General features: G+C 39.8%; 1 protein-coding gene across 2 annotated transcripts; it reads right to left on the bottom strand.

Moving 5' to 3' along the window:
* Positions 1-16,496: 16,496 nt before the first annotated feature.
* On the bottom strand, positions 16,497-23,238 carry chst3b (carbohydrate (chondroitin 6) sulfotransferase 3b). 2 transcript variants are annotated; one of them, XM_029527729.1, is made up of 3 exons: positions 22,949-23,238; positions 18,983-19,198; positions 16,497-18,779 (listed from the first exon to the last, which is right to left on the bottom strand). In XM_029527729.1, the coding sequence occupies exons 2-3, from the start codon at positions 19,060-19,062 to the stop codon at positions 17,549-17,551; spliced, it is 1,311 nt and encodes a 436-aa protein (XP_029383589.1). In that variant the 5' UTR covers positions 19,063-19,198; positions 22,949-23,238; the 3' UTR covers positions 16,497-17,548. The 2 variants fall into 2 exon arrangements, with proteins under 2 accessions (XP_029383589.1, XP_029383590.1); XM_029527730.1 differs by lacking the exon at positions 22,949-23,238 and adding an exon at positions 19,270-19,470.
* Positions 23,239-23,620: the final 382 nt, after the last annotated feature.

The following is a 23,620-nucleotide window of genomic DNA, read 5'->3' as shown; positions in this document are numbered from 1 at the left end:
CTTCAAAAGCCTTCATTTGTTGCTAGTTTTTCATTCAATTAAATGCAATAGTACATAGCAACCAAAACAACAAAAACTTAAGCACTCTTTGGACATCAAATTTCTCAAAGTTTTTCCTGAAGGGGGGTTTAAAAAATGCTGAAAACTAACACAAAAAGCAAACGAACAATGAGACACGCTCAGAGATTATAGTTTTTAGTCACTCTTGCAAAGCACATTACATTATACACCATATCATTTATATTTGTACCCTAGAAAACAATACCTCAGTGCACAGCTCTGTTCCATATTATGTTGTGACAGTGTAACTGATACCAGCTACTTGGAGTTAAAAAAAATAAATAAATAAAAAATCCACATTGTTTTACGTAACTCACATTTCAGAGACATCCCACAGCTCCATGCATATTCATACCAGCCGTTTTAGAGAAGTGCTAATCCAGTTAATGAGGCTCAAACTGGTCTTTTTCTATTACATCTTAGGTGTGTTCGGGCTCCAAGATGAGTCAGTTATCCCTATTTGAATGTTGTACTAATTCTAATAAGGAAAAATGTTTGTGCAAAATAGAAAAAAAAGGAAATGTAATGCTCTCCAAAATTGTCTAAATCTGCTTTTAATGGGAGAAATCACTTTCTCCTGCAATCCAGAGTTTTAGGTCATTAAGTGCAAACAATAAATACTGCAGTCAGTGACAAATGTTAATAACGTTAATAAGGCAAATCAAGTTTATTTGTATTGCACCTTTCAACAACAAGGCATTTAAAAGTGCTTTACAAGTTCTAAAGGAATACAAGCAGTATAAAAAGAGCACGAGGTTTGAATGAATCCTGCTATATTAATTTGTAAAAGGCAGTGCTAAACAGGAAAGTCAGTAATAGCTTTAAGCCATGTAAGTTAAGGGTTCATAGTACACTGCTCGGGATAAATGGGTGCATATTACACCCAGGAGTGATCCAGATAAAGGATGATCTCATAGTAAACAGTGCTTTCCATTTAAATAAATTGGCTTTCGCTAATTATCCCTCCTAACACGGGGAGGATCTGGAAATGCTGCATATTGTTGCTAAAGTGGCGGAAATAGGCTTGCTGCTCGTGCTATTTGAAATTCAGACATTTCTATTCTTTACCAAAAATCATACCACTATTGTTCGCGAGCTTTGTTTCCTTGAAATATGACTTATACTGGGGAACAGGGGGAAACTGCAAAGGGGCTTGTGTGAAGTTTTTAATATGTCACAGGCATAGTGCTGTTTGGAAATGCAGTGTATTTTACTCAGCCCCCAATAATCTATTCTGTTCAGCCAGGCGCATACATTGACAAATGTTTCCAGCATTAGGTATTTACCTAGTGGAATGTAATGGATGTAAAGAGTTTGAAAATGCCTGGCACACTAACAACATGAGCAGTAGCAAGACTATCTCGACTGAGGAGAAAGTACACTATTCAAAACAGAATCAATGGTTCTGAAGGATGGTGTGTGTGTGTGTGCGTGCGTGCATGGTCATGCACTTGTGTTTAGCTTTTTCTGTATGTTTGTGTGCGTACATCAGCTTGTGCTCTAAAGCGCTGACAGTAAACTTACCATAAGTCACTATAGGCACAGTAATAGTTTCAGCACAGTCCATGCGGCAGAAATGTAAATATTTTTCCTCATGCAAAGACAACGTAAATGCACAGTGTTATAGAAAGTTATAGAAAGAACAGCAGGCTGTGGAATTTCTCAAAATACTTTTCGCTCTGGTCATGGTACCACAGCAAAATGTGCAAAATTTTAACCAGAAGCCGCCGAAAAGAGCATGTGACTGGGCATTCATGGTCACATTCAGCTCCTTTACTCATTCTCAATGTGTATAGTTGGAGTAATATTTTCCGGATTTGTGATTTTGATCATATTTATGTTATCATTCACAAATTTGGCATCTTTGTTTCTGGAGCAAATATAGACTTTATGCAATAGAAACGTTTTCTTTCTTTCCTTCTTTCTTTTTTTTTTTAAACAAAAGGCTTTCCTTTTAAGTAAAGCCAATTAACAGTTCTTGGAAGCTGTGGTGACTTCACAACCACATTCTCCGAATAAAATTTGCCAAATTTAAAGTTAGGAAGATGAGTTTGACAAATGCATTCAGCACCAAGAAAACTACCAGACTTTGCTCGATTTGGTCCACGTTCAAGAAGTCCTAATGTAGCGGTTTTGTGTCCCTGGCAGGCAGAGAGACAAGAGTTTCAGCTGGGACAGAGGTCTGTGTTGGGACACTTTGAAGGGGCTGATCTATGCTTGGATTCTCTTCGCCTCATCTGTTGTCTGATCTTTTTCTCTCCCTCTCGCTCCGAAAGTACTTTTCAGATCTATAGAGGCCTTACAGCAGCCAGCTCATTCATTACATGCACCGTGTGTCCTGTCAGACGCACAGACGGGCAGGACACTTTCACACAAAAGGGGGTAAGATCATTTAAATTACAAACTCTAGTAGGAGTATTGCTAACACTGAACTGATCTAAGCAGCAGTAGTTTTAGTGTCTTTGAATGGAAAAACTGAAATTAAACATTACTAAATAATGTCAAGTGACTTTTAACGTTGACTTTTCAATTGTTCTGGGAAAGACTGTGATTGTCAAAGTATAGGAAAAATTAAACATGTGGTTAGGCGGTAGAATAGGCAGGTCTGACACATCAAAAGTCCCATATATCTTTTAGAAATGGGATTTATAATCCAGCCCACAACATGAGGGCTGCGATGATGTGCAGTCAATATATGGGTGGCACTCCCCATAAAGGCTCTGGCCTTCTTTCTGTATTTGATTTATTGTCACGGCAGCTCAGCTCAGATGGCCTCATGAAACCTTTGTCAGTCCAATAATGACACTGTTTGTGTTATTTGAATCATCCTTCTGGTCTTGTTTTGTCCATTTACTGTCTTTTAACAAAAAAAGGGGGGGGAATTTTCCATTTTTGCAGAGCTATAATAGTTAAGAAAAGTCTTTCTTTGCTTTTATTCTGCAAATGTATTATTATTACTAAATTTAGCTCCTCTGTAGAAGTCTCATCTGTCTGACTAGAAAGCAGTGATAAGGAATAATTAATAAGAAATAATGCTTTTAAAACTGTAGATAAAGTTGAGTTTACACAACCAAACTGCACTAAGATACCGCTGGCCATAGTTTAGCCATATTCGTGAACATGCAGACAATATTTGTATTTGAATAGTTATAGATGTAATGTGCTCGATTCAAGTTCGAAAACGCGGCATACACACCGTACTTATTTCACGAAGACGTGCCCTTCCTTCACTCTTCAACATCTATTCTTCGTCCTTTTCACTGATGATGTTTTATTGCCGGTCTGTCCAGTAAACAAGCGGAGGTGTACTTTCCACTCATCAAAATCATTAGCAAATTCAACTGTGGGCATTAGTGTGTTCAATTGTTATTGAAATTTTTTTTTATTTATTTATTTTTTTTTAATTTGCATTGCCCTTACTTTCTTTTTCTTTTTTTTTTTTTTTTTATGGAACAAATTAATTTTTTGTGACAGAGATGGTCGCTGCACTGAACTGACCCTGCCAGAATCCCCTTGTAATATGAGTATAAGGTTGTGCCAGACAAATTAAACGCAAGTTAATGATTAAGCTATGAATCTCTCAGACACTTGGTATCTGGGAAAGTTTTAGGGAGGAACAGTTCGGCCCGGCTCAGCGATCATTAAAACGTGCTGACAGCGATGAGAGAACAAGTTCCCGCTTTGATCTGATGACAGATCTGAGCTCAGCCTAACGTCATCCTCCTGCCCTGCCTCTGCTCTCTCACCTTTATTAACTGAGCTTTGTACAACAACGCCTACCACTCAAAATTTGGCACGTACACGCTTAAAATACTATTAAAGGAATTATGTCATATGGAGAACATAATCCATCAAGGGTGCCCTTAAGAGCTGCATGGCTTTCAATTCAAATTTGTTTGGGTCACAGATAAAAAGCACAGATATTGACATTATGTGGATATTTAATTCTCCAGCTCTTTATCCACAGGATGCCTGTGTTCAGCATATGACATGTAACAGTCACACTTATTAATGCCTTCCTAAGCAGTGAATGGCAACACACCAACAGTCTTTGCAGTGGTCTTATCTTCTTTATGTATCAGGTTATAACATCAACATCAGCATATGCAAACTAATGCTGATTCATTGTTATTTTGAAGACCAGCAGACAGACAGTTCTAATTATTACGTTAAACTGGCCCTTTCCCGTGGTGAGGTCTACATCTGTAATATTTAATGTTTCTCTTTTGGACATCCGATAAAGACAAAGGTAGAATAAGAAAGGCAGAAGTTCCTGTGGTATCTTTGCTTGTTTGGTTTTATAGAGGCAAACTTGACTGTTTCTTTTGGAAAGCTTTATCAGCAGCCTGAATCATGTCCTGGCTTGAGCCTCAGCGGTGGGTAACAGTGGCGTTTCTCAGCCCTAAGCAGCTGTGCTGGTGTAGAAATGAAGGTCTTCTGCTGCCCCCCAGGGGTTTCCAGAGGAGATCACAGACAATCTCCCAGCTTCATTTTTCAGGCTTATTTGATGGTGATGCAGTTTTAATATGTGTGTACAGTCGTGCTGTGGGAACAAATCTCAGGTCACCAGGGTGGGCATTATGTGCTTATCATGCTCAAAGCAATGTGTAAAACCAAACTTAGGTAAATAGGCACCGTTTTGTGTTTTTGTTTTTTGGGGATTTTTCACAACATTTGTGAAAATGGATTATCCCAACACACGATTGCAAGGTGGCATAGTTAGTATGTAGATTTTCCTATTTCCATTTTCATGTACTGTCCTTTTGATTTCTGTCATATTAGAGTGAAAAATCATGCACATAATGCTGTGAAGTCTGTAAAATAAATGAAATTGGTATTTAAAAGATCATTAGGACATAAGCATAATGCCATTAGAACAGTCATGGCCCACATTACTGACTAAATATTTACTCCAGCAGCAGAAAACTGGGCCTGAACAACAAATGTCTCATTGAATGGCAGTATAGAGTGTCAATATACTGTAAGAAGACGAAACGCTGAAGTGCATAAGGACACGCAAATGCTCATAACATCTGTTTCCTTTGTGTTACAGAGGATATTGCTTTGTAGCAAGCAACATGTGCCATCAGTGACTGGTAGAATAATATTTGTGTTCCCCCTTCAAAAAGACGCACTGTCACAAAAGCACTTGTCTACATTTTGTAGTTGCTGGAGGAAAATAATTGCCTTATCTGCAACTGTCAAAATGATGAATGCCCTGGAGAGCACCGAGAATTGACTGATGGAATTGGGGGAAAATCTAATCCCTGATCTGAACACTTTGTATAATACATTAACCCCTCTGGTACAATAGGCTGCACAGAAACAGATTTGTATAGACTTGTAGAAATAAATTCAACAGAGGCTGGAGGATCGATAAACATCAGGAGTTATGGCCTCCTCGTCTGCGTGGAGTCAAACAGAGCGTCATTGAAAACATTAAGTGTATTGAAATGTATGCTGGAGTTGAAGTCAAAGAATACGTGCGCAAAATATGATATAATGGAAAAATGTCTGCATTATCTGCCATTTACAAAACAATAATTGATATGGATAAATAGAGAGCGCGAGTCATTAATTCTAAAAGGAAATTGTTTCCTTTTTTTCCCCCCACATAAAATACAAAAACACAGGCAGCAAAATATATTCAAAAAGATAAAGCATACACAAAACAGTGTAACAAAATGAATGAAAATATGATTGAAAATACACACTTGCTATATTTCTATGTTTGTTTTTTTACTTTTTCATCACAAGATAAAAACGTTGAATGGGTATTCAGGTATCACTCCATTTCATGTAGAAGAGATGGGCAAATAATCTACAGTGTAAAACCTGGTGAGAGATGCCTGACAAAAAAACTGTTATCTGTTCAGCATAGAGGTACACCAACGATACACGTCGGACTGGAGAGTAAATGAATGGCCCAAAATGTCGATATACAGTATAATTCTGTGGCAAATAAATGCAAACTCGCATTCAGTGTAATCAAATTGATTGTTAATGTAGTGAAGTGGACAAACCACCTCATATATATTGAGCCAAATCTAAGCTTGGCTTTATTGCAATTAGCTTGACTTTGTTAATTTATTCAATGGAACTCAAATTAATAATATGATGAACGTCGATACACAATCATAGTGAAGTATCACCCAGCCCCAAATTAAGAGAAATAGATTCTCACTAATATGCCCCCCCCCCAAAAAAAAACAACAAGTTGGGATGAATCTAATTCTGTTATTTGAAGGTGCTTGAATCTAGTCTTATCTTTTGAAGAATATTCCAGTAATGATGGCGAAGAAACAAAGAATTCACTGCAATGCAATATGCACAGGAGGACGATGGGAAACAAGCAGCAGAGTGGAAATCTTCCCCAGATATGGAGGGAGATCTCTTCTAATTAAAAACCATATCAACTTTTCACAACCTAATGTTCCCAAATGAAGTTTCCCAAAAACGAATCACTGGCATTGTCCTGTGAACGGGCTCTCCCTCTTTTCGGTCACAGTCGGGTGGAACACATCAGCCCCAATATTAGGAGAGAACATACCTGTTACAGGTTAATGACCTCACACTTTCCACACCATTTCACTTAGCGGGCCATAGCCAGGAAAAGCTAAATGCTTCACTCCCAGTTCACTAAATTATGAATTAACCAAAAGGTTCATTTGGCTGTTTGACCAATAGATGGTCTTCTTGCTGAGCTTGGGTGGGATATATTCAGCCATTAGATGAAAACTGTCTTGATATCTATTTCGGGGGGCATTAACGGGCATTAATATTGGAAGAGCAGAACAAGTAATCCAGAAATTACCAATCAGTGTTTGCAACCTCAGAGAGAAATTACTTCATGTAGTATAAAGAAAATCACCAGCACAATATCTGCGCACGTAAATAATAAATAACATATTAGAAAGTGTTGAATCATGGGGATGTTCAATTATTTGTGCTGAAATAATTCAACAGCTGTCAAACCACAATTTGTCACCATTAACAAACCTTCTCCACACACATTGCATTGAATTTGGAGGATTTTTTTTATTTTTTTTTATTTTTCCACATTGGTGTTTTGAAACAATCTGTATGCTTACAGTGGCCTTGACGTGTCGGATCTCTTCAGGCTTATCCGCTCTGTAACAAGTGATGACAGGTCACATGGCACAAACTGTGATGTCTGAATAATTTGAACAAATGCTAAATCATTGCAAAGCAGCCAGAGAGATCAGCGACGTGAAAGTGAAGTGTTTGCACTTCCCCAAGGCTCAGTGGCATCTGTTCTACATGTGTGCGGCAAACAACATCCATGTTTCACTATATTAATCCCAATTAATTGTGCTTGTATTAGTGTAAATATTTGACTTTGAAGCGCTAAAGCGTTAATTGGAGTCCCTTCCCACAAACAAATCTGTGCATCAATATTCCACAGCAAAATCGGGGGGGTTGTTTAATTAAAAACCATTTAAATTGTATATGAAAAATACATAATATCAATCATTTGGCTCTAGTAGCGGGAACCTATATTTCAGAGCCTCTGTTTTCCTTTTTGTCAAGCTCAGTCCCCGACTCTCTCCTGTAAAACGTTTGTCTTGAGCACAAATCAGCAGAATAAGACAAGCTGATGTCTCCTTAATTCTGTAAATTGGAGGGTTGCGAGTCCAATTAATGTCTGCTAGTTCAGCCTGAGGCCACCAGGGAGAGCTGTGCCTGTTTCTCTGAGTCACTGGATCTTGCGAGGAAAGTTATCACTAATCACTGCTAAGCTCCTTTTTTTTTTTTTTTTATTGGTCGCGCTGATGAATAGACACAGTAAAAGAGGCATTTTGGAAAAAGTCAGCCATGTCTGACGTTGAAAGTCAGCTTCAGATCATGCCTTAAAAAATTTTTTCAAAAATTTCAAATGAAGTTCTAACTGTACTTCCACATTTGACCCTGAACTTTATAAAATGTTTAAGGGAAGAGAGGATCCGCATTCTCCGCAATCAGTGTTACAGTAATTTCCCTGTCTGCAATAGCTATTACAACTTAAACAAGCTCTACTCACCCAGACTTTTCTCACAAACTGGGCTGCTGTGTGTGTGTTGCTTTTTTGTTGTTGTTTTTTTTTTTTTTAGCCTGGCAGGAATTATGTACATGAAGCCTCTGCAGGATGTGAGGTTGTTGGGGTCTGTTGCCCCTACTGGCCATTAACTGGGGATTAGTGCTGGTGGGGCACACATGCCTTTGAAGAGGTAATTCCTCACACTTCCTTGCTATAGAAAATCAGGAAGCAATCCTAAAGACACCATGCAGATGGCTGGGATAAGGAAGCCCATGACTACTTTCTTTAGTCACAATTAGGACTTGGAATAGCTGGTTGCCATTGTGCAAACTTAGCACAGAAGAAAATTCAGGGGGAAGTCGGAGTTTGTGTGTCACACAGTCTGGTTGTAAACTTGAGTGGGATAGAAGCAAGATCAAATCTTTTTTTTTAAAGGAGTTAACTCAGCACAGTTGCTTTACAGCTTCCATATATCTGTCAACACAATATATCCAAGTACGTGCGAGGCTGTAAAATAAGAGTATACAAGCTGTTGGAGGGGAGATCATTGCGTTGTCACATTGAGATGCTCAGAGACGCAAAGAATATATGTTGCTAAGATGACCAGTGTGAATTATTGTACTTCTGTTAGAAAAGACAATGTTTGAGCTCTTACTGGTGCATGTTGGAGCATACTGACCTCTACAGGGCCTTAAGCTGAGTGGACAAATTCATAGTCTGAGTTTTTATTGACAGAATTTTTTCATTTGTTCTGTTTTTTTACTTCCTCACAGTTTGAGTTCAGATATTCTTTGAAGGTCCATGTGCAGGCTGCAGTAAAGCAGCAGTTTTTGCGCCTTCCTCTTTGGTTTCCTCTGGTGGTCTCCCTGGTAAATTGTTAGCATGTTGTCCAGGCAAACCGTAGAGTGTTGTATATAGCACTGAGGGTTTGTTCACTCTTTCAGAGCTGTCGCTGTTTGGAAACTCACTCTGTAAAACCAGAGGCCTTTCGGGCGGACCTGCAAAGTTAAATTGAAGGTTGGAGATTGCGCTTTATTTAAAGTTTGCACGTAAATCAGGAATTTTGAGGTGGTTTTAAGGGCTGCAGTTGTGCTGTGGGGCTTGCGGCGAGTGTTTACGCCTTTTAGTCCAAACACAAACATATGATTTATCTTTTTTATGAGGAGCAATTCTGCTTTTACAGAGCTCATTTAGGTTTCTTTCAGTCAGGAGAGTCTGAAGGCACAACTTGTTTCATATTACATTCATTTTTATCTCTGTTTTGATCACAGCATTTTTTATTAGGCTATGTCAAATCAGCAGTAAAACAGAGCATATTCAAAAATGTATTATTTGCTTAATAACTTACCCGTTCAAATGTTATTGATGAAATTCACATACTTATATAATATAAACCATGCATTTTTAATATATATCATAGGTATTTTAATCTAATCCATCAATCCTATACTGTAAATCTTTGATGTGTACATAGACATTGAAACAATGCTTCGAGATTACATTGTTAACTAAGCTATTTCATGTAATTACGTCAATAATTGGGAACATAAACCTTTTTTTCTTGACGTTTTTCATGTGCAAAAACAATAGCGGTGAAACAATTCTATGCGCTCATATTAATCATTGTCTCCGTCTCTTCAATCCCGCGCCATGTTATCTTTCTTTCAGCCAAACACCAGCGATGTGATGCAGCTGAAGGGGCCCTGGAGCCACAGTCACAGCTCCCTCTGTTTCAAGCTGCTGCCATCAGATTATCGACTGCTGGGTTACATGTCAGTCTGCCAGAGATTTGATTAGCAGCATCTGTGAAACAGAAAAGTCAGGGGCGAGCATGGGAACTGATTTATCTGCCTTTGGGCAACCGGTCATTTACAAGCCATGTGAGAGGAGCGGCTGGCCTGTGGGTACTCTGTCTGGATTATGAATAATGTCAGTGTGATACAAATCTCCTAATTTAGTGTATGAATTACTTTTATTCATATTACATTCATATTATTTTATGTGATATTAGTATTTGTATCTTGAATGAAGTTGACACTAAATCAGCATTTTTACCTCCACCAATCAACCGTGTTGAATTCCCAAATGCTAAATGCAAGAGACTAGGTGTTCTATCAGTTCAAAATTCAGCTACTGCCTTTGAAAAAGTAAGGAGGGGCGTGTCTCATCCCTTGGAGGGGCCCCCTCTTTGCAGAAATTAACAAAGTACCAGCATGGTTTAAAGAGAGGAAAAAAGAAACAGGGGAAACCGGCTCAAACTTTTTTTGAGTCCTCAAGTGTCCTCAAGTGTACTTAAGAAAGACGCTGAGCCACAAATTGCACCAAATTATTGTGTAGATGTGGGGAGAAAAAAAACTTAAATCTCTTTAGATGAATGCAAATGTAAATAAAATAAAATAAAATCCAGTACTGCTGAAATAGATGTGCCCAAATTTTGCAGTTAATTAGGTACACTTAGCTCAAACTAATGCAGTCTAATTCAACAGTCCTGAAATAAATCCTATTTGAAGGTTATAATGGTTATAATTCAGCTTGGCTGAAATGGAGGAGTTGATATTATAATAATTATTCCAGGGGACGTGGTTTACAGTGCTCTGCTGTTTCACATTATACAGAGTTGGACAGGTGTTTCACCATTGATGTAAATGGGTCAAAATTATAGACACACTTGTTCATATAATGTATTGCAATTCAGCAGCAAGAGCAACTCACAAACTACAACCTCCAAAATGACCATTACTTTGATGGAGGATTTATTGCAGGACTTGGATTAGCCTGCATTTAGCGAAGTGTGCTGCACCTACCATACTGACTTTAGACACTAACAGGGAGATGTAACACTACAGCCATACATTGGCAGTCACAAGAGGAGGAGCACTTTAGGGTCAATCACTTGCTGCTCATCTGTCATCATGCATTAATGAAGGGTCCTGGCCCGGCCACCTGTTCTGCACATTCTAGTGCCACACAGATGTTTGTGTAGCTGCAGGGGGACGCTGCTCTGTGGCCAGCCGTGGTTTTCCTGCACGGTATGTGCAGCATCCATCCTGTTTGCTCTGCCTTTCTAATTATAATAATGAAAGTCTTTTTTGCTTCTTTTGTTTAAAAGTAAGCATGAATCTGCCCTCGCTGGGAGATGCTGGTGCACAGTAGCATAATATAATAGCATCTCACTATCCTTGAAGTTCGACATGCTTGATCGTCTTTTAAGCTCAAAAAAGAGAAACTAAAAAGGCAAATGCTGCACTCTGCCTTTAAATATAGTTGAGCGGACCGTCTTATCTTCATTTTGATCATTTGCATTTACAGCATTTAAGAATTAGATGTTGTTTCACAATATGTCATGTGTGTTTGGTTTTATGCCAGTTCAAATCACCAGCCTTGGGAGCAGAGGCCAACCTGCTCAACCGCCTGGGCCACAGCAATAATAATGTAAAAACATGCAAAGACAAGGCTGCTGAGCATTTAACCTCCATTCTTCTTCCAGACTGAACTGAGGGGTGACAGCTAGGATAACAGCAACAACTGGATTAAATGTGCTAGTGAAGGACAGCCTCTGTCTGACAGCTCTAAATGTCACAGCCATGTAAATGGTGTGTCTTTGAACAGAGATGTGAATGTTTAAAAAAAAAAAAAAAAAAAGTGAGCACACGGTTAGCGGTAATGTGTGAGAAATTCTATACGAAATTCTGCAAGTATTGTAACTGTAAACCATCTTGACTTGCACAAAGGGAAAGACCAGTGTTTCCTGGGATGGGAACAATGTGGGTACATACTGTAGCTGCCCTTTTGGGAGTGGACTTTTGTGATAGAAGGTAAACGTCAGCTTTTTAGGCACGGCTGCCTCTTTATTTAACATGTTTTTCATCCAGGGGAATTTTACCCATAGTTTATCTGCACCCACCCACCACAGCCTTGTGCACGAGGGATAGAGCAGCTGTGTGTACGAGAAATGGCAGCGGCAATGGTATGAAAATGTTCCTGTTTCCTGCCACCCCAATCAGAAGGACCGACTGGCTAACGCGTTTCCTGTTATGTTGATCACTCTCACAGTTCTAGACACTATTTTTGGAGGTGAAAGTGAAAGCACAAGACAAAAGGAGAAGTGAGCCACGATGGTTTTTCCCATCTATCATTTATGGCTACGTTGTTAGGTTGAATTTAATGAACATCCTGCAAATACCTGCCCAGATTCAGGCCACATTGGGGACTTTCATCATGCCTTCTATTTATAGTGTTTTTAAAGTGCATGTTAGGGACATTAAAGTTGACAAATGACCTTATGAGCCTTGTTTTGTCATTTAATGAGTAATATGTTCGCAGTTATTTTAGCACAGTGGTTTGTGGTCAAACGTTGACATATAAGCATGTCATTAATACAGCTCACAGCACTATTTTCATCACTGGCCCATATTAAAAAGATCATAGTATAATAAATATTGAAAAAATCTATTTAATGTTTGCTATGACAACTCCAAAGTCTAAATCCAACTACAGGATACCACAGTTTGTAATTATTGTTCAACTTCGACTCAAAATAAACTGTCCCCACCTCTCGGTCAGCGGTGGAGCAACACAAGTGATTTCTTTGTCTCTCCTCCTCAGGGACAATCATCAAAGTCAGCAGATAGGTGGAAAAGTAAAACCACAATTTTGATTCTTTGGATGTGGTTCACTTTACTGCCCTCACTTTATTTCCTATATGTAAAAATGAATAGTCGCTGTCTGCTTCCGGCGGTCATTGTGGTCTGCTGTACAAACCTTTTTCAGCATCTTTATTGGATGCTTTTATCTTTGGCAGCCATGCCAACAGCATCACATGGTTAGTGCTCACATGGCATCTGTTATGTCAAAAAGGGATAGGCCTGTCATTACACTGTAGAGGCTGGAGATTCATCTATAATTGGTAAATGCATCAAGGCCACATCTTAAGGGAAATGAGGACATTCGCCATTGATGCTTAATGTTTCTCATTAACCACCCCGTGCTCCTTCTGCTCCTTTAAGCCCTAAACTGTAATGTCTGTTTTATTGTGACTAGTAGCGGCAGTAGAAAAGCACTTACTTGGAATTTGGAGCAAAGCCATCAGAGTGGGACAAATGGAGCGAACCATTCAGTAGCTCTAAATTTTTTTTAAAGACCCCTTCACTCCAGCTTGGTGCTGACACAAAAGGAGGTATTGATGTAAGGAAAGACTGAAGCTTTGTGTTAGTATGCCCAGCAGATCTGGCAAGAGAAACTGTTTCTTTCACAAACTTTCATTCAAAATGCGAATGGTGGCACATCTTGTTCTGAGGAAACCTACAGTAGGTCTGTTTTGCTTGAACAGGACTGTGGTCACACACATTACATACATTTAGGAAATAAACAGAAAAGATGTTTAAAAAGAAATGTAGGAAATCCGTCATCATGTGGCTTTAAATTCTCTCATGCAGGAATGCAAGGTTTGGCAATAAATATATGCATGAGAAGCTTCTTTTTTTTGAGCAAAGGAAGCAACTTTAAGTAAATATGTGAATGACACCTACTCACTGAGAATCAGAGTAACACCATCATCATTCATCATCCTGTTTCCTTTGCACCACCTGCTGACCTTCCTCAAAGTATTTACTTAAACATCCCCCTCTCCCACACAGCCATTGTTTGTGTTGCAGAGGTCAGAATGACACAAAGTGGTATGCTAGCATGCTAAAAAACCCTGAAACGTTTACCATGGACTTCTAAAGTTAGGATGGGAGTAATGCTTCATGTTCTCTTGTGGGACTGGGTAGAAGGCTTGGCAGCGCTGTGCATAAACGCTGAGGTCATAATCAAAATGATAAAGAGTGTTCCAGGAAAAGCAAATGCAATTCATAATATTTAACTGTATTTGGGCAAAAAACCTCCTTGTGTGTGTCTTATCACATGTCCTTAAGTAATCTAAGGAATCTATTTGGGAGCAGGAGACATTCAGCCCTGGTGGATTAACAAAATTCAAACAGAGTAAAAAGGAAAGCGAGTGAAAGTTGAGTTTACACTGAAGATTAGACATTACCGTCAGGATCCAAATCAGTTGCAGCAATTTTTTTAAGTCACTGCAGACATCACAATTATTGTTATTCAGTTTCTCTATGTATTTCGTGGCTGTAATGGTCAGACAAAGGTTCAGTTTCTAACCACATCACGTAGGCGCTTCCATGGTTTGCTAAAATCTAAATCCAGAGAAAATGGTCATTCCATTTCTGTCTCTTAAAGGCATTTATGGAGTGGTCAGTGGTAATGGAGCGCTCACAAAGTTTGAGAATTATCATCTCAAGGGTTTTCTGTGACACAGCACGATGAAGCATTTCCTCGTTTCTCTCAAATTGAGTCATAGATAAGCATAAAAGGATGTAAAGAGATGAAATCATTGCTGTAGTCATCTGCGTTTGAGAAACGCTCGCGTTTAAAGAAGGTCTGCAACTTTGCTGGGAAAATGTTTTCGATAGTCAGCGTATCAGTATGACTGTGACAAGGAAACCAAACCACATCAGATCTTTGATGTCTGTCAATGTTTGTATGTGTGAAGAAAACTAAAAAGAGCAGCACTCATAAATCCCCAGGTTACCGTTTCCTGTTTAAGCGCAAACTTTTGAGAAATGTCTGGCTTTAATAACAGTGGGACGGTTCACATGACACTTGATCCAGTGTAAATAAACCCCCCCCCCTTAAAACAAAAAACAAGTTTTACAGGCTGAATTTTAATTGAAGCAGCACGATTTGTGCCAAGAAATGTTTCCTATGCAAAGTTTACCACAAAGCGTAATGCAGTTCCTGCTGATATAGTGAAAAACCAGACATATAGATTTTATGTATAGTAGGAAAATGGTCAAAAATGACAAAACACTCAATAATAGTGATTTTTTTTTTTTCTCGTACGTCAGCTTTAGCTAAAAGATTTAAACTGCTTTATTTTTATCTTCAACACTCAGTTCAATGTTGTGAGTTTCTGTCTTTTCACTCCACACAGTCACTCATTATCACATGCAGCAACCTGAGTTTCATGAATTGCATTCCTCTGTGTGGGATGATTCACTGTGTATTTAGATTTATGTCTCCTCCTCAACCATCATTATCACCTGCTGCGGCACAATTTTTATGTATGGCTGCGAGACATGTGAATCCCCCCCCAAATTTGTTTTCTGTTTATCACAGATCTTCCCAACCAGGTATTTCTCATCCAGGTCCTCTTGCTTGGGATGTTTTGCATATTTCAAACCCCTCATGGTTGATGTGTTACAGCACCATATAATGGAGGAGGAGGGTGGGGTTACCTAAATGTCCTCATTTAACCACAGGGGATGGGGGGGTGAGAAGCTTTAATCCAGTGGAAAGCGGTTATTCTATATTTGCCCCAACCATACAGTGCCTCCACCCTCCACACATCCCACATAAAGCCACTCAAATATACAAGTTTACCAATGCTGACCCTCTTCTCATTAGGTTTATGCTCAGACGCTGTAAACCTGGTAACACTTTACTAAAATAGAACAACTAGCCCAAACTAACCAGATGATGATACATTATTGTGAGTGAATATACTTCTAGGTTGTCAAGGTGGTTTTGGCTTAGGAGTGTGAGAGAGGACAAATGAGGGAATTGCATCATATTTAAACAGTAAAGTCCCTGAATGTAAAAAGAGAATTAATTCAGCAGGACAGGGACTGTCCAAATGAAAGCCTCTGCATTTCTGTAAGTGGGTGGGGTCAGGTGGACCAAAATGACTCGAACCACATTATATGTAAAGTTGGAGTAATTACTAGGTCTGTAGACTTAAATAGCCGGGCTCATAGTGGTAAACATACTGGAAATCAAGGCAGCTGCCTCCACAGTATCCTTCCTACTTGCCTCCACAGACAAACGAGTCAGTGTGCAGAAGAAATTTGCTGTAAAGAAACTGAGAGACGGTTCAATTAACTAGTCAAAAAAAAAAGCAAAGAGCCTTGAAAATCAGTGCGAGTGTGTTTCATGATTAAGGCTGTGAAATGAACTGTGAATGTTTCTTTTATAGATTTTCCTATTTTTTTTCCATATTTTGTTTTTCCACCAAAATAGGTCAACTGCTGTATACACCATGAGCAGTTTTGCTTGAACGGAACCAAATAGCAGATCTCAAGATACCAGTATCCTGTATCAGAAATACTTGTCATGATGGAAGAATGGCCTTGAAAACGCCCTTCCTCCAAACTTTTAAGATGTTGAATTTGGGAGAGGGCTTTTCATTTCTAATGTGGTCGGACAAAACATTGTATGAACTAGTTATTTTCTAACAAGACACAGCTCTAATTTAGGCCTATTGGCCCATTAATTTGGTCCACACTGGTATATATCATTGTTAGAATTAGAATAAAATGTACGTTAATATGTGCTGAATATGGTCATACCCAGCCGTATCACCATGAGGTTGACTTTTTTTTTTTTTTTTTTCGTGAAATATAGCTCAAGCTATTGATCTGCAACATTTTCTTCCTCTTGCCATTAGGAAAGATGACAGGAAGGGGGAATTGTTTATTGTGGCCAACAAAGAACATCACCAAACAGTCTGACATGCCAGAAAATCGGGGCCCAGTTTTTTATCACCAGCCGAGAGACTTGTGTCAACAGAGAGAGACCTGCTGACAAACCTTACACAATCCTGCAAACCAGCTGCAGTTGGAATGTGTTAATACAGTAGCAGTGTAAACATCTGTTTTTACAGAAAGGGTACCTACAATCTAGAGGACAACTTCAGACAATTTTTTTTTTCTCCAATCAAACAAAACATGCATGTACAGCAAACTACTATATATGTGTGCAAGAAAATTACCCCTGCAGAGGAAAAAACAGCCTGTGGAGCACATTCAGCCATGGAGTGATTATTAAATTGTGGCACTAAGTGGAAATAAATAAATTTAGCCTGGAACATTAAATGTAGTTCTTGTGTGTAGAAATAACCTGGGACAACATTGGCATTTCCTCTTCCTGCCACACACAATGCTCTACAAAGCATTTCATTCTTTTGGCAATTCATTCAACTTCATTTCAAGTTTCTTTAGTATAAAAGAAGCTTCTGGTGGTTAACTCAGGAGTTGCTGGACAAAAATGACCAATGTGGTTATTGGAAGTGTTTAAAACAGCTCATATGTTTCTCATATGTTTCATCCCACGGCTAGCTCCCTCAGGAATTTCCCAAATTTCCGAAAGAATAAAATTGCTTGCCTGACCAGCTAATGACATGGACTACGGTCCAGAGTGCAAAAACATCAGATATTCAAGCTCCATATTTTGACCATGTTCCACAATATCTTGTCTTCATCAAACTTTTTTAAATAGTAAAAAAAAAACAAAACAACCTTTAAATAGTGACGTAGTCAGAAAATATATAGATCTGTCTCAGCATAAAAGTTCATTATAAATATCAGTCATCAAATATCAGCCAGAGTGGGTCAGGGTTCATGTTAGTTTGTTGAACACTTTATCCTCAATCAAGCTAACCGACTTATCTGTTAACATTTCTTCACTGCTTACAAATTTGTAGCCAAAAAGCTTCAATGTTGGCCCACAAACTTTCTGGACAACCTGGGCTATTTTGAAAGGTAAACTGAACCTCCATTTCTCTACTTGCTCTGAGGAGTTTTTCTTTGTAGAATAAACACCACTGGCCTCTTTAGAGGCCTGGGTGTTCTTCAGGATCCAGGATTTCACCTGTGGAGTGAATGGGATTCCAGTGAACCTGTACATCTCTGTTGCTTTCTTCATTGGGAACCGAGCGATGTCTTCGTACCGAACTAGCATGTAACGCCCACGCAGCCACGGCGGCTGCCCGAGGCCGATCTCTGCAGACATCCTTATGTTGTCGCAGTTTCCTTTCAGCTTCCTCACCTCCTCATCATCAATGGGTACGTCTCCACCCATGGCCCACTGCTTCCAGTTCCTGTATTTGGCTGCAAAGGCGACCATGCGTGAGGCGAGTACAGCCCGAGGATCGCGAACCAGCTGGATGAACTTAATGTCAAGACGTGGGTCCTCAGCTAGAGGTCGGAGGGTCTCCAGCTGGCGCACCCTCACTGACTTGATGGCCCTGTGCTGCTTCCTGAGGCAAGACTCAGACGCCATGGTCAGGTTTAGGGGCCCGCAGCGCCTGGTCCTGCAATGATAGCGCTCAAAGACCCCTCTGATGACGGGGCTGCAGACTGACTCCCCACACAAAGAGCTGCTGGACTCCCTGCGGAAAAGGGCAGTGGTGATATGATCCACAGGGAGGGGTTCCAAAAAAGTCTCCAGCAGGGAGAAGTCACACAGGAATAGCTTCTGGAGCACGTCACGGTACGCCTTGGCTGCAGCTGTTGCGTTTGTGCCTCCGGTCTCCAGTGTCAACATCTTCTCCACATGCCACAGTGGCTCAAACAAGTAAAACATGTTGTCACCCTGCTGATTGAAAAACTCGCCGACAAACGAGGAGCCTGTCCTGGTTGTGGCTAACAGGAGGATGTGTTTTGTGCCCCTTGTCATCACCTCCTGGTGCTCACTGTTGTTCTCCAGGGGCTGCCTCATCAGTGGGTAGGTGGAGTCCATCTTATTGAGTGAGGTAAAGGAACCATTGTGTTTCAGTAGGATGTGGGAAAAGCCACTCAGCTGTAGAGGGGTCTGGGGGGTCTGCTTTAACGTGAGCTTATCTGACACCCTGAGAGTGAGACAGGAACCACAGAGTCATATTAGCTTTAAAGGCTAAAATTAAGATGTCCAAGCCTTGCTGTTTACCCAAACATTTGAACCAACTCCATGTAGTTCATGTTTTTGTGAAATACATTTTTAAAGCTTGGAAAACATACACAAACCTACTGAAAATAAAAAAACATGCTCTATTGGTCACTTATATTGACTTACCTTGAGATAATGTTGTTTTCCTTCTCAATGATAACAAGTGCCACAAAAAAGACAATGGATATTGTGTATTTGATCCTCATTCTTGGAAGTAGCTGTGTCTGGATATGCTTCTTCAGACTGCTTCTTAATAGGTTCTGCCAATCTCACGAGCCTCCAGTCGCCTCCTTAAAAAGCCTTCCAGTTATTTGTATTCCTTGCTGAAGGCAAAGTTTCACCCTTTAAATGAAATGAGCATCAACCTGTCAGTTACACATTTTGCACATTTGAGCACAACAGTGAGTACCTACTTCTCAATTCTTCGTCTGTTGTTTCTGAAGTCAGGAAGTTAGAAGTCTATGGCTGTACTGTAGGTGTAAAACTGCACTGTGGTGCTGACTCAGTGTGGTAGATACACAGATGCACATCCGCTCTAAGACATCTATGACTCTTTTCTTCCTCCGTCTGCTACTGTAGGTGTGCAAAACATCACTGTTCTGTGTTAGGCAAAGCCAAACGTTTACTTAGAGACAAAAATATCATATCCTAAGAAGGTAAGAATAGAAAATAGCTGAGTGTGTTATAATGGAATCTAAACCAGCCCTTCCCACGAGGAAGTCCTTGTTATCTTTAAGTGCACCAGTGCATTTAAGGAACATGCCCACCCACCATGCAAAGATTCAGAGCTGGTGCACTGAATTTATGAGGCACCCTTTGTAGAAGCTACTTTAAAAATAAGCAGAAAAACAAAGCCGTGAGATCATATGCGTGACAGATTGCAATTTTGCAATTAATCTGTGGTTCCACAATTGCAAAGCTTAAAAAGTCGGACTTGTCTGAACTAGAGTGATAAGCCTCCCTCCCGGTGACAGATAGCAGGGCTGCTTGTGGTCCAAGCTACCAGCTGCTCCTCCATGTCAACACTGGGAGCAGTGCTTTTCAACTGGAGCCCTGAGTGACATGGACTGCTGGTACAGTAGACCATCTGGTGATGGGTTAATGACTGACTGCTTCCCCATAATATGCTTTTGTACCTCTAAAAGACAAGGGGGGGGGGACATGTCCAAACTCTGAGAGGTATAACTGCACAGTGCTGAAATTGAAGGGGAAAGCCTGCTTGTCACACAGCCATAAATTGCAGAGCTGTGAGCCCTGAGGCCATTCAGTACATTTACAAGTCTGTAGAGGGCAGACAGTGGGTAGTTAAATGAAGATGAGGGTGGCTTTAATGATATTTGGAAATATCTTGCACATTCCTGTGGGATTAAAATTAGTTCGCTTTAAAGATAATAGCATCTTGGTTCAGATCCCTAACTAATCTTCGGATTTTAAAATAATCCTGCCTACCTCTTCTGCAAGTGAAAGGGGCAATAACGCGGCAAGTGTAAATGACACAATCTCCTCTCTGAGGAAACTGGCAAAGTGTAATTTTTGTGTGCCCACAAATGTGCCTCAGTCAGGAATTCAAAAGTATATAAGCAAGCATGCAGACAATATACAGTAGAATTTTTTAGATCCTGAATCAGATGTCTAGGTTCGTGAAAACATTTGCAAATCTGCCAGGTGCACTAAGCAGAGTGCAGCTGTGATACTTTATGGATTGCAGGTCTAGCCATTAGTGAAAATGTTGCTATTAATCAGCAGAGCCACAAGCAACAGGCCAGTGTTTTTACTCTGCACAGCAAGGTACTCATATGTTTGACACAAAACAAGCAGCACTGTGGACTGACACATGACTTCCATTTTCTGAATTCTGACAAATCTGAATGTCTTGGAGTTCTGGTTTCTGGCGCTCCACTTCTCACATCCTGTTGCAACCTCTGTCCCGGGGCAGTTTTTAGCACAGAAGTCAGTCCAAGTGACTACAGTCTAAACACAAGGAATGGTTGAATGCTGCCTGTGAAATTCTCCAGGAGGGAATGGGAAGTTTTGAACTCCAGTGGAGCACTGTTGACGTGGAACGGCATGTAATGAAAAGGTGAGCGGCCTGCATACTGAGACACGTTTTCACTGGGAGGAAAAATCAGCTCTGTCTTGCACCACCCTGCCGCATGCCACAACCACAAAGGCCTCTTTACACAGAAGTGACTCTAAAAGCCCCCTGTGGGCTGAAATCGTAGCACATACATTCCCAGGTCACTTCCACACCACAGGGTCAGTGACTAAACCCCTGGATGTTACAACTCATGTCGAACAGGTCAGGTAGTCAGCCGCATCAGAGGAAAGTCCTTAGACACACAGTGCACACCGAACATTGAGAAAATAGCTTGTCAGCTTGTCCTGAACCTGAACAAATTGAGACGAACAACAAAAATGATTCGGCCTGATGAATAAGACACACGAGAACTCTGACTGACCACAAAACTACCGTGGGAGTGAATATGATCAATATTTAAGCAGCTCCGTATATGATTTAAAATGATCAAGAAAGTTATAACAATCCATCAAAAAAATAAGCAGTCTGTGGGTTTGTCATTTATATGGTAAATTAGATATACACCAATTATCTCAGCTTATTGCATCTGCTGTGTTAAGTAAAAAAAAAAAAAAAAAAATACACACGCGCTGACATTCTTGAATATTCACAAACCACTGAGGCATATGACACATTTGATCATCTGCTCATAACAAAACCGGCACTGCGCCATTTATCATTCTGTTACAAATGCTTTTAATAGCTGCCTTTTATTTAATGTAAATCTCATGTGAAGACAAATTAAACAGCAGCCAGCCAAACCCCACTTTGCTTGATATTGTGTTGCAGATGTTACTCTATATGTCACAATATCTCCTTTCAACCATATGAAGGTTTGTCTTTTTCTGAAATCCTCTCAGAATACAGTATTCGGTTGTGATGATTATAGGAAGATGTTCCCTGAAGAATAACAGACTAGAAAATACAAAATGTTTGAAATATAATGGAGGAGTAAGGTTAGATAATACAACAGTTTATACAGCAATGTGTGATAACAGACATTATAAATGAATTAAGCTACCATCATGCAGTCAAGTTAACGCAACAAATAAAATATGACAGGATGCATTGTTTAGCTTCAGACACTGTAATACACAATTAGCCCATTGAAAAAAGACATTTGTTACACACTAGATTCATTCATCAATACTGTGCTCGTGTTATTGTCTATATCAGGAAACACAAATGTGTCCTATTGACAATATACCCTACACTTACCAAAGAAAAACTATGTTGGTCTGCGTTGAATCCGTTTCACTGACTTTTGGGTGAGTTTCTAGTTAACCTCTTATCATCTAACTGAAGTGTTGTTGCTATAGTTACCAGTTCTTCATTTAGAATAGTTAGTCAGTTGATTGAATTTATTAATTGGTGATCTTAGCAAAAAAAAAAAAAAAAAAAGAGAAACTAATTTGGTCAGAAATTAATTAAGATTGTCATTTCACACGTAAGTATTTCTTGGCAGTTCAGGTAGTTTTTTTTTTTTGGATAAGATCAGGTCCTCCATGTTTATCAGGGTGTGTGAGGGTTGACGTTTTAATGACTACAGCAGAGTTGATAGCTATGATTGAGACAGATGTGGTGGTTTACACTTGGACATTGGATGGAGTTGCCCTGAAGTACATTTTTGAGTAAAAAAAAAACAAAACATAAACCTCCATGTTAATGGTTACTGTATAGCTAGAGCAGTGGCAGTGCTGTTTTTTGTTTTTTTTTCGTGATTTATAGATTTTTAAAAAGTTAAAAGTCAAGTTCCTGTGATGTAATCGCATATTTGAAGGTCAAATACAATAGCTGAGAGAAGTGAAGTCATGCTTTCATAATAAAACACATCGTTAATGAAAGTCAGTTCCCTTCAATGCCTTGTTTGTCTGAGTGAGTGACCTTACTTTTGCTTTGCAGTCTGATATCACGAAAAGCTTATCACTGCGCCAAAGTTAGAGGTTGTAGTTATTTACATAAAGCAGGCTTTCACTCAAATTTAAGGTGACGAGTGCGCTATATCAGCTACCCACCATAGTGACCAGCGTCCTGTTTCAGCTCATGAGTGAGGTTGATCAGCCTTTTCTCCAGGAGCGACTCCCGGTAGAAATGAATCCCATTACTTCCCGAGACCTCTTTACCAGTCTGACAAAGAACAACGAAATCCAAAGAAGTGAGCAGAATTTCTTTTTCTTGGTAGAATCTGTAGTCCAGATAGATTCATGTTTGATAAGGCTTCAGCTCTGGTCCCCCGGCGCAGGAGAGGGACAGGTCCATGTAACAAGTTGCAACTCAGTGAATCACATGAGAAAGTTTTGGTCCGAAGGAGCGCAGCCTCAAGCAGGAGGAGCGCCTGGATGGCCCCTGACAGAGCCTCACTTTGTTGTCTGTAATAACAGACAACAGCACAAACCTGTCCATAAAGCATGTGATTAAAAATATCAGGGCAACCCTACCCCCACCCTCTAACCCAGCATAAAAGTGTTGCCCTGAAATTTAAGTCACTTTGGCTAAATTCATGTTTTTAGTGGTTATTGATGTTGTCGCAACAATATAAGTGGGGAGCCCGCCACCTGGTGGAGAAAAGTAAGATTTGCATTAACTTGCAGGTGGACGTGGTGGAGAAGATACTGGCCTGCTGTCTGGTCAAATACTGCACTTAGAGCTTTTAGTAATTTCATAGGGTTAGTGGCACAAACATTCAG

This window comes from Echeneis naucrates, chromosome 19 (assembly GCF_900963305.1).
Source record: "Echeneis naucrates chromosome 19, fEcheNa1.1, whole genome shotgun sequence".
In the NCBI taxonomy this organism is placed as follows: domain Eukaryota; kingdom Metazoa; phylum Chordata; class Actinopteri; order Carangiformes; family Echeneidae; genus Echeneis; species Echeneis naucrates.
The sequence above is the reverse complement of the archived record's forward strand: the minus strand, read 5'-3'. Positions and strand labels throughout refer to the sequence as shown.